General features: G+C 39.9%; 1 protein-coding gene across 1 annotated transcript; it reads right to left on the reverse strand.

Annotated features, from left to right (window-relative positions):
• Window positions 1-5,136: 5,136 nt before the first annotated feature.
• Window positions 5,137-11,735, reverse strand: nfil3-4 (nuclear factor, interleukin 3 regulated, member 4). Its single transcript, XM_027018111.3, has 2 exons — window positions 11,558-11,735; window positions 5,137-6,170 (listed from the first exon to the last, which is right to left on the reverse strand). Exon 2 carries the CDS (start codon window positions 6,037-6,039, stop codon window positions 5,254-5,256), a length of 786 nt encoding a protein of 261 aa, XP_026873912.2. The 5' UTR covers window positions 6,040-6,170; window positions 11,558-11,735; the 3' UTR covers window positions 5,137-5,253.
• Window positions 11,736-12,466: the final 731 nt, after the last annotated feature.

The raw sequence follows: 12,466 nt of genomic DNA on the forward strand, positions 1-12,466 counted from the left end.
CCGGGATCGACGCACACCATGCAACTGTTGAACGCAAGATACTGGTGGCCAGCCATGCACAGATACCTGACAATGTCCGTGTCCTCGTGCACTGACTGTGCTCACAGCAAGACCCTGTGCACTCCTCCTGCCGGTAAGCTACTCCTCCTCCCCACTCCTCAGCGACCTTGGTCCCACATCTCGATAGATTGTCACGGCCCTGCCTGCTTCTGAGGGGAACACAACCATTTTGGTGATCGTGGATCGCTTCTCCAAAATGGTTAGGTTCGTCCCGCTAAAAGGCCTACCCAAAAAAGCGGACTTGCTTTTCTGCCATGTCTTCAAACAGTTTGGGTTGTAGGAGGACATTGTCTCAGACAGGGGGCTCAGTTCACCTCATGACCTTGAAAGAAACTGCTTGGGAAACTGAATATTACCGTGAGTCTGACGTCAGGTTACCATCCCCAGGCCAATGGCCAAGTGGAGAGGCTAAACCAGGAATTGGGCAAGTTCCTTCGTCTGTACTGTTGGCGACATCCAGAGACCTGGAGTGCATACCTAGTGTGGACCGAATACGCACAAAACTGTCATGCTGGAACAAGGCTAACACCATTTGAATGTGTTTTAGGGTACCCCCACTCGCTGGGAGGACCACAGTACACACCTACCAGCCTACTAACCATGTGCACCTGTCCCTTGTTTCTCCCTTCCACTATTTCAACCCGCAGGTCAGCAGGGACGGCGCTGCGCATTAGCAGATTACCTGTTGTGGAACCGACACGGAAAAACACAAGCAGCACTTACCGTTTTTCATTTTTGTGGCTATACGCTAGTACCTTTTTAGTTATGGAAAATAAAGAGCACCTTCTAGCAACCACACCTCTTGCTCCCTCTGTGCTGCCAGCATCACACCATGCTCTTTTCTCTTTAGGGTAGGAACATTTTAGTTATTTCATGTCTCATTAAACAAGATTAAAAGGTGAGCAGACTTCTACAAATTTTAAATACATAAATGAATATATTCAGGATTTAGCTGAGAACTCGCTTCTTATTTAGCTCTTAGCTAGACTTATTAAATATGAGAGTCCCTAGACACATACTCTGTTACACCTGCATTTATTAATTGACTAAATAAACATCACATTTCTTGAATGTGAATCAAGTAAAAGCTAAAAATAAAAACAAGACTATAAATTTGAGTATTTAACTTTAAGTGTTCTGGAGCTGTCCTATGTGTCATCTCTTGGCTTTACGTACACAGCCCTGCCATGTGTCCACATGCTCTAGTTTTGGCTAAGAGTCCTAAGTTGCAGCTTGGTGTTTGCACTTCTGCAGCTGAACTTCTGGACATACCTCTTAACAAGCTTGAGAGGTGGAAACTGTCACTGCATGTGTAGAATGCTACTGTATATAATGGTGTGTTTCAGAGCCAAGCAATAGTCTCCACACCAAGGTCTGTGGTCTATGAATAATACTGAAAAAGAGAAGTTCTGTAGACCTCTACTGTTTCACTTTTAGCGAGATAATGTTCAGCTATTATTCAACAGCTTGAGTAGGAAACGTATGTATGTGTATTTAGATATGGGATTTAACAGATAGCATAAGACAATCAATGCAATTCAAATTTAAATTTATATTTACATGTCACTTTCTGGAAGGATTTTGTTTACCATTGATGTGTCATGATATTCTAACAATGAACCACTTCATTCATAGCAATGATTTTTAAATAAATGTTGCACTTGTTAACTTAATTTTAGGCTAATGTTCATAACATCATCTTTTCAGATTTTTCTGATTTATTTGCTTTGCTAATAAATAAATTCAAGCTTCTGCAATTTTAACTAACAATTATTTACATGGAGGAGTTGTGAATAGAGAATGATACATCTAAAGCTTAGGGCTGATCTAAGCTTTAGATGCCTCTAGCCCTAAGCTCTGGATATATCATTCTTAAGCATAGCTATGCTTAACACTTGACTTTGTAAAACTTAACAATTAGTTGGCAGGGGAAGTAATTCAAATTAGGCTACTGGCTTAACTGTTCTGAGGATTTACTGCTTAGGTGGGTTGTGTTGCAAGTAAAAAGTACAGTATATATATAGTACTACTAAACTATGTATAGTGTTCTCAATAGTTTGTATTTTTTCTGCATCAAACAGCAAGCAGTACATAGCTATATACATTGCCAAGACATGGGGAAGAATTGCAGGGTAAATGAGAATGTAAATAGAAGAACAAACTATATAGTATACAAAGAATGTCAAGTTTACAAAGTAAATAAACAGTACAATCAAGGCATATGGCCTTAACAGTCCAATTCAGACAGATAGAATCAGTGAGGCACATTAATTTAACATACAAAACCCAGTTTTATCCAAGCCTACGTCACATCACTATGGTTCATCATTATACAGAAATAAAAACATTGGTTGGCAGGTGAACTCAGTCTGAAGTGGCATTAAAATTCAGAAGCCAAACTCTGCACTTCTGTGAATCTGAGTTCATTTGCTTTGAGGATGTGAGGAGCCAAACTAATAGACAAAGATTACAATCTGTTAAGTTCCCCTTTTCTCTTTTTTCTTCTGCTGCGTTTTTGACTCTAGTGCTCATCAGGGGAACCAGAAGAAAAGCGTCAAACTTTCAGCCCCCCCTGGCCAATCTCCTTCTTCAGGTCTAAACACCACCACCTAAACCTCATGGAGGGTGGAGCTGGTGGGTGCACATTGCATGTCATTTGGCACCTCTATCTCTGCAGCCACATGACATAGGTATACTGCAATAACAAGGCCTAAATGTGTTGTTTTCTGCATCATATCTGGATCATGCCAAACTGACTGTCACATATTACGTGTATCTATAGACATTTGGGTTTTTAAATACCATGTTGAGCAATTAGCAAAGAAACCCCTAAGATTTAGCTTTCCTTTACTGGAAACATAACAATAACAACAACAACAACAACAAGAATAATATTAGTAATGATGATGATAAAGACGGCAATAATAATCTGTCCTGTTTTCTGTCTAAGTGCCTCACTTTATATGTACTTAAGTTCCCCTGAGCTCCCGAGAGGTTTTCACCTTCATCGTTACCTTTGGTTTGCTCAGGTGTCTGAATTTTCTGTTAACCTGCTTGGCGACGTTGTGTACTAGTAAAAGCACTGCATTAACCAAGTCAAATTAACTACTACTACTACTACTACTACTTCTTCTACTAATAATAAGTGTTCTTCTGGAGCTGTTATGCATTATAATAAAGCATTATAATCAATGGCTTCACCATTTTCTTCTATTGTCACTTTTAGGAAGTATATCCTAGATCTTAAGAAGAAAAAATGATAGTTTGATGCATATTTACAAAATATTACAGCTAATAGCCATTTTAGTGACCATTTCACTACTAAACAGACCAACCAGTTTTAAAACATTTTCCTGGACACAAAACATTATTTCACTTTCGAGCAACTTCTTCACTGCCTTAGTCATGAAATAAGTCAGAATTATAATGAATCAGGGGTTGCTTGGGAAATGTCTTCGGTGTTAATCTGAGCTGTCACTCAGTGTTGTTGGTGTGCAGTGTCTTGTTTGTGGGGACTGCTGGAGGAACTGCGATTGATTACTAACTCATGTGAGTCATATCTGCTGACAAACACCCCCTTCCCCACTTTCCAGACCCTTTCATCACCACTGAAACTGCATTTGCAGCCCCCTCTCTTAACACTGCAAAACCACAATTCGCGCGACTCATTCCTGCAACTTTATTAACACTAGCAAGTATTGTCACATTACCCAAATTTCCTTGCAGACCTTTCTTTCAACAAAACCTGGAAAAAAAGAAAGATGAACACATTCATGTTACATATATGTTTATTATGTAGCATGTAAATTCTTATAACATTCCACCTGGCATTAGTGATATCTAATAATGATGCAATGTGCTAACATGTTACCGGACTATCATTAGCTTTTAGCCATGGTTAAGATTACACAATAATAAAAGTCTCGCAAAATTATTTATTTATTACATTTTCTATAAAAATGTATATTTCTTTCAGTACAGACATAAGAAACCAACTCAGTTATAGAACTGAGAATGTTAGAATTTAAGACTCAGAAGAAAAATAGACATCTATGTTCATTGTTTACTCAGGTCTCCATACAAATAGACCATTTTGCAATGAGAGAAGGAAGTAGTAGCAGGAGGCATGCAGATGAGGAAAGAGCCAGCAAGGCCTGTGGTGATTAATTATTATAACTTAGCCTATATTTTATCATTAGCTCGCTAAAAGTGCCAGAAGCTATATTGGACAAGTCGTTGTCTACTTGGGCTGCAATATTAGGAATAAACTAGATGTTTGAGAATCAAAGCCATTTAAATACCACCATTTACATTTGTCTGATGCTTTTATCCAAAGCGACTTACAAATATGACCAAGTACAAGTTGAGGGTTAAGGGCCTTGCTCAGGGGCAAAACAGTGGCAACCTGGTACAAGTCAAGTACCTTAACCACTGAGCTACCACTGCCCCTAACCTGAATGCAAAGAGCATGTGTTAAGTTACTCTCTGACTCTAATGAGTGTGCTAAGACAATAGGGTCTAAACCGATGTACTCTGAGGTGAGAGTTTGATGAGGTGAGAGTGAGTGAGACTAACTGAATTTGTTGCTAAACTTCTAGTAGGTGATAAATGTTAAAAGAAAGAACATGTTTCCAGTATGTGTTCCTTCACATATTTTATGCTTCCTGCAGTTATATCCATGAAAATGCTCAAATTGTTATGTTTCATTATCTTTCACAGAGTTAAATTACAGAAGAAATGTAATTTTTTAGGATATTTGGAAACCTCCTGTTAATTTGTCAGTTAATTTGTCATCTCTAAGAAGGGTCTATCTAAGAATGCAACTCTGAGTGCACAGGATGTGTAGAATGCTGCAAAGTCTGCTAGCAACCTTCATGAGCACATGAGAAGAAAGCACATGTTAGTCATTACTGTCCCAGGCTGGAAATACTATTATGCAATAGTGGGCAGATATATGCTCCCAGTAGATATATATCTCATCCTAGATTGGCAATTGTCTTGCTCTAGTTAGTAACAGTTGATCTTGGCTATGATGGTGGTATAAACTTGGCAAAAAAGAATAGATGGATTTAGAGGTTGTTTTTTTTTTTTTTTTTTTTTTTTTTTTTTTTTGCATAAGCATGGTATACATCACAATGTTTGAAAGGTTTAACAATCATACAGCCCCTTGTCACCATTCTGATCACTCTAGTATTAGTCAGATACACATATGGGCTGTGGGGACATGGCTGTGGTTCTGCTATGTTTGTTCTCTGCTGCTTTGGGGTTCTTCAGCCTTAGCTTGTGAGGCAGGGAGGCACTGCCATTGGCTGGAACCTGTTGCTCACCCTCCTCATCTGATGCAGGCCTGTGATCCCTGGACCTCAGCCGTGGGAGATCCAGGTGGGAGGTGGCCAGTGGTGAGAAGACTGGGCCTGGGAGCATGGATGCATTCGAGGAGGACAGGAGGCCTTGGGCATCCAGAGGGTAAGCGCAGCCCCTGCTGATGGGGAAGGAGTGTGTGGGTATGAACCCTGAGGAAGGGTGCGTGGGTATGGTCACTGGTGGTCGCTGGCATCCAGGCAGCTGGGGAGGTTCCTGAACCCTTTTTTCCCAGTAGCGCTCTCTGTCTAGGTGAGGGCTTGCTGTGTATGGGGCATAGGGAGGTATTTGTAGGAAGCACCTCTGGTGGGCTGCGTAAGGAGGATTAGTGCCAAGGAGACCGTAGCGGAGCTTCAGGCTCAAGAGCTCAGCTCGTAGAGCTGCGTTCTCCTCGCACAGGGCCACCAGCCGTGTCTCCAGCATGTAGTCGTTCACCCGCCGCTTCTCCCGCGAGCGCTTGGCCGCCTCGTTGTTCTTGCGGCGCTTTTCCCAATACGAGGCGTCCTTCTTCTCTTCTGGGGTGAACTCTCGTTTGCGGCGTAGGCTGAGGCCTCGGTGGGAAGGCTCCTCGGACTCCCCCTCTGACTCCTGCCTGATCCGCGAGAACGCCGACTCCATCCTCTCCAGGCCGTGGCCGGGGAGCGACGGACTGTTTCGGTATGGCTCTCCTTGATGTGCTGCTCACGGTAAGCATGCACTCTGACACTTTCCTTGAGATCACTGCTTGGACACTGTGTCAACTCTTTTACCTAGAAGGAAAGGACACAAAACAAGACAGAATCTTCACAATGTGAAGCTTTTGTTCGCTACACAGGGCCCTGTGTACCGCATCCTTCGAAAGAACAGTGCACGCTTTAAAGAGCTGGGAGTAAATCAACATAGTGAAGCCCATGAGATTGACATCCAGTTTAATTCCAGTTGTTGACGATTACACCTGCCTGAGCTTCAGAAGCTTTGGTTTGCTAAGGTTATGTATGATTACTTTCCTGTAATGATTTCTCATGAAGGACAAGGGTTTAGTGAAAAAAGGAAAGTCCCTTTGTGGTTGTGACAAAGCCTCAAACAACCCATCTAACAGCTTTTTTTTAAATTCAGGTAACAATAGAATAACTAATTACTTATGTAGCTTATCGCCTTATTGCTGGTCTATGGTAAGAAGTAATAATAATAATTGACAAATGCAGTAGTCATGGTCCTGAGATAAGACAAGAATCAACTGCTTCTAATAATTTTTTGACCTGACTGAAGAGATGGAAAAGATGGTTTTAATGATACTATAATAATTTAGAGCTTATAAGTACTTGTTGACATATTAACATAGAAATATTGACATAGCTTTGAGTACAAGATTCCACAGCTGTGTCAGATAGACACTGCGTGGGCCACTTGTCATATGTATAACCCACATTTTATGTAAATGTAGTAGCCCCCACTCTAGATTTGAGACAGGACAGGACACAAACACACACCGAATCACATGCATGAAAAGGAAGAAAAATTCAAAATGGATAAATAAACTGTGAGACAATACAAGAAGCTGATTCTTTTTGTAACTTCCGTTCTGATATCATTGGCACACTGTACTCTTTCTCCAAACTGCTACTTAAGAGGAACTTATCTTATCTGCTTTCCTGTTTCACTACGTAGATAGCAATTAGTACAGTTTTGCTTGAACTGAGTGAAATAAACGCCAGACCTGGCTTGGGTAAAATGAACTTGTATAAACTCAGTGGAGGTTTTTTTGAAAAGTATTTTAGTATTAGAACAAGGTGTGTAGAAACAATTTGCTAATGGAACCTACGTAAGATTTGATCAGTTCATCCTTTATCCCACACAAAACCCCCACTTCAAGCTGCCCACATTCTTATTCTGGTGTCTCATACTTGACCTTGTCCACTCTTATAGTTTGTGAAGTGCCTTAGCATGTGCTGGCTAACCACATCCTCCACCCTTCCCCCACGTCTATTCCGCCCCTATTCACAGGAGATGGATCTCAGCTGACAGTACAACAAGAACTAAGCAAGTGAGGCTACAGCTGAAGGTTCACCACACGATGTGTGAGATGGACGCTTTGGCCAAGCACAAAGCCACTCAAGCTTTTCTGTGTTCACTTGATTGAAAGAAATGAAAAAAAGAAGCCAGTCTAGAGGTGATAGGGACACATGCTTGGGCAAAACCACAGCGATAAGAGACGTTACATGTAGAGTAGTACCCATGAGCCCTCTTGCGAGGCGTATGTCACAACTAGCCCCAACGGAAAGCTAACATGAGGTGTCAAATGATGATGTTTACCAGTTATGTCAGAAAGTACAAATACTGCTAAATTAAGATATATTATTACATGAAAGAAAACAATAAGTAACACTGACTACTTAAAATAGAAATTCAAAATAAAAATATTTCTTTGGAGTCCCTACAGAATTCATAGAGAAATATGTAGTACTATAAAGTCCTCACCATGTCCATCACACGAATGTCTAGATTAACATGATAGAATTGATAGACGTAGACAATGTTACTGACAATGTAACTGACATATTAGGGTTATACTGTAAAATATCCAAAATGTTTTATTTTAAATGACCTATAGTGTTTCTTACTGATGCCAGAGAGTCACAGATCACTAGAGGCAATACTCACTGAATGGAGTAACACAGTTTCATTTACACACTACACAGATTACACTTAGTGCGACTTAATCCATTCATTATTCAGGAAGGTTCAGGACTTTAGAAATGGCCAAACTCTGGCATTCTTGGCCTGATGTCAAAGTTAAGAAATATAAGATGTTTTAATAATAATACACTCACAAAAGGAAGTCATTTTAAACATGGCACTGCGATTACACCCTGACTGACAATGAGTTATTACTACATACGCCCTTAAAATACCCATTAGAAATCACTGAATTTTGCAGATCGGTTTTTGCACAGCTACAACAAATACTTCCTAATAATAACAACGATTTTAATAATAATTATGACTGTGTTAATAATGTCACTATTAACCCCTTGTTCCCCAAGAACACACTAATGAGCCCAGACCCAGCTTTCATATTTGGGTCAGTGTAGATACTGAATAATTCAGTGTAGTTACCAGATAATATGCCTTACACTTAACAACTAAATAATATGTCTGGAGTTTAAGAGGTTAGAAATGTACAGATGTACAGTATGTATATTACTGTGTATTATATTACAGCATGTTTATTATGGTACCGCTGTAGTGCTATATATATTGTATATATGTTTTACATCCTCTTATAACTCAAATTTAAATACCACATTTTTAAATGAGTCTTGCTATCCACAGTAATATGCAACAGTGCCACCAACGCATCAGAACTGTTATTTTTATGATTTGATAGAGCAAACCTTTCTTTAGTCTGACAAGGTTTTTCTGTTGGAACAATATTATGTGGAATCGTTAATGTTCTTCCCAACACCAGATGTCAGCTTGATATCAAACTGATCTAATTATGTCATTTGCTTCAGTTCTTCACTTTGCTGCTCTGCTCTGTAAATACATGGCAGGAAAATTGCTCGGATACTCCCGTATATAGACTTTGGCTGTATTGTTTCACTTTGTCATTTTGACCTTTACCACAGACATATAAATATACTTCATAAACGTTCTGATAAGTTGTTGGACTGGAGAAATGCAGGCCAGCATCGGTGGACTGGGACATATTGTAGATCAGTGCCATATTGTAGATCTCTATCAAAAGGCTCTATACTGTCCCCATGAAATGACTGCAAAAGAAAACTGCTCTACTTTACTGCCTTGCATGTGACTGTGGACATGATAGCAAAGGTTTGGTGGGTTTAGGAGCTTGTTTCTACTGAGAACTATATGCTTTGGGAGTCTAGTGATCGGTAGCTTTTGATCAATTTCTTCATCCTCTATGATCTTGGGTGCTCTTCTTTTCGATTTTTTTGTTTCCATCGTAGCCAGTCAAATTCTTCTTTGCACTCGGGATCAGTGTGTGCATGGCATGCACGCACAGGTGGCAAAGCCATCACATTTGTCCAAGACGTTTTTCCTTCTTCTAATGCTCCTTGCTCACTGCTCCTTGCAATTAGAATTTGGCTGTGCTAAACCTTCTTCACACCTACTGCAGACATTTCCATGATGTCATGCTTTTGTGCCCACCAGTCAGCCATTGTTAGAGATGATCATGAACAATCATAGTTGTTGTTTTAGCAATTTATCTGAACCAGATCATACTTCTTACTTGCTCATCACTTCTACAGTTCTTAAAGTTGTAAATAACTTGTAAATATAACTGCATGTCAATCAGAACAAGTCACTCATCTGTATGATTACATAGCAGACATAGGGACTTAACATTCTCTCCTGAGCAAGCTAACAACCCGAACACTTTGCAAGGCATGCTGGTTAAAAACATGCAGCACTAGACACCATGTCCAGCTCAGTAGGAATCTAAGACGTCAGTACTGTAATAGTTGCTGTTCCACACCATCTAAATAGCCATGCTGTGAACTTTGCAAGACAAACTTAGATGTAGTTGCTTCATGTTTCACAAAACAGTTTAGTTTGTTTGTTGCTCTTGTGCCACTCCATCCATCAAGTGGCATGAATAAAAAGAGTTTGAAAATGGGGGAAAGTAGGACAGGGGCAAAGCTTTGCGAGGACCACCGTTTAAAAATACGCGCACGTTTGCTATACTGCTTTATACCTCTACTACCACCACACAGGCTCAGACTAGAAACAGACTCCTCCCGCCTGTCCCTTCTGCTTCTTCCCTTCCAATACCTGTAGGTTAACAACAGAAGAGCCACGATGGCCAAGAAATTGCCGTCGGCTCCTCAAGCTGCCACTCAAGGCTGCGTCAGTGCTGACCTTGCGGGCTCGAGAGCTGCTGCAATAATACTGAAAAGAACGATTTTCGTTTTTTGGTTTCGTCAGTGTCAAGCAGCAAGGGCCGTGGAACAGGCAGCAAGATGGAGACTTCCTGGAGCGAGCTCTCCCGGGGCCCCGGGGAGAACAGCACCTGCTGCTTATTAACTGTCTAATTTTAGACACTGCTTTTCAGTAACAAACTCCTCATAAACTTCTTCTTTTTGCCACATAGAGCTGTTTCTTTTACCACAAGGCACCTGGTCTTTCGTTAAAATGTCTTTTGTTGTTGAACAGAAAATAAAATCCAATGGCTGGAGACTGCAGCTGGTGTTTTTCCCTTGAAAGTGTGTTAGCATGACTAATTGAGTAGGATTTATTGACCATCAGGTTGTGTGTGTGTGTGTGTGTATATATATATATATATATATATATATATATATATATATATATATATATATATATATATATATATATATATATATTGGCTTTGTACTCCAGATTGGTGCTTTGCCACGTCTTCCATATCTGTTTCGATATTTTAGATTCAATAATGAATATCTCTAATCAAACATCCTTTACACATGCCTACCTACTAGTGGCCCAAAATCTATACCTCTCTCTCAAACAAATTGAAACTCACTATGAACTGGTATAGGTCTAATAGGCAAATTTACAAAAAAAATACATCACTTTTAACAGTCATACAACAGCACGTAGTTTGAAAAGCCCTAGTTTAATTCACTTTTACTACGGCCTATGTGTACAAGTAATATAAGTTTGTGTAAATATACGTTGATGATTGTTAGAATTACTTATCGCTAAATGTTCTAAATGGTTATTAAGGACAGTCTTTGGGCAGTTTGATTTCTGCCATGTAGAGCATTTCCTTCAACTCTTGCAGTAGTTAAAGTGGAGCTTGATACGATAACTGTTCTGTACGGCGCGTGTTACGGTGAGTAAACGTAGCCTGTGCTGGTTTTTCTTTTGATTTCTTGTTGAAAATGTTATTATCTTCGAAGATGGTTGATATGATGGAGGCAAGCTGAGTGAAAACGCTTTTCTCCCGGAAGCTCTTTTGTCAAAGAAACCTCCCAAAGTGTCCACAAAATAAAAAGCACATGTTTATTATTTGCTATAATCATGTATCACTTAACTACTCAGCCGAATCGAATTCGCACTGCATAATATCAACATAATATAATACGACATCATCTCACTATCTAACGTTTGTTTAGAATTGGCAACACCAGAAAAGAATTACTTCATGTCCTACCTTTCATTCATAGAAGCATGCTGGCTTGCTGAACACTGACATTAGCAGTAACGTTCAGCATCTATTGATGCCATTCACACACTCTCCACCTCCCCCTGACAGCGAGGGAGCTGAATGTCTCACCTGACACTATGATAGGCGAGTGGTCTGCCTGCTAGAGTGTGGTGCTTTTTGGTGTTATTGTCACTGTGAGTCTGAATCTATCTGTCTGCCTCTTACGGGATGCATTCTGCCCACAAGACTCTCTATCACTCTACTTCTCCTATACACTTAGATCAAAGGTCTGCACTGTGGTCCCTATGTGTGTGTGTTTGTCTGTGTGCAAATGTATGCATGTATGTGTCTGCATGTGTGTATGTAAAAGAAAGCCCACACAAATAGTGTTGTGCAGTAAGGTTGTAGATGTGGTTTGATATGCATCGCATCTACTGATGTACAGATATGTTGACCTCTACAAACACAGCGAATGTATTCTTTCTCATCCCCTCTTTCTTTCTCTCTCTCGCACTCTGATTCTCATTCTCTCTTTCCTTTTGTCTCTCAGTAGTCATATATCATCTTCTTTGTCTATACATATAATTAATAAGAGGGCTAAGTTATTCGTATGTCATTGATTGCTCTTCTGCAGTATTTTACATTACTTTCACATTGTTAAAAATCAAACTTTGATTTGAGTAAAACCTCCTTGCTTAAGGAAAGTTTAAGCTTTTATAAGGAAAGGGAAAAACAGACATTTTAAACATCTTTTATGTTGTATTTATCAGATAAAGATAATAATATTAATGTATCTTATTGACATATTTGTAATGTAACTTGCTAAATATTTGCCCGGCCTTCTGCACAAACCACGTGGCCACAGTCTGTGAAGTTACACTCACGGCGAAATACATTTTCAATCGAGAGAGGGCG

This window comes from Electrophorus electricus, chromosome 26, assembly GCF_041902795.1.
Source record: "Electrophorus electricus isolate QZ-2024a chromosome 26, ASM4190279v1, whole genome shotgun sequence".
NCBI lineage: Eukaryota > Metazoa > Chordata > Actinopteri > Gymnotiformes > Gymnotidae > Electrophorus > Electrophorus electricus.

What these genes read in the sequence shown, in the direction of transcription:
- nfil3-4 (XM_027018111.3), bottom strand. Translation starts at nt 6,039, where the DNA reads ATGGAGTCGGCGTTCTCGCGGATCAGGCAGGAGTCAGAGGGGGAGTCC.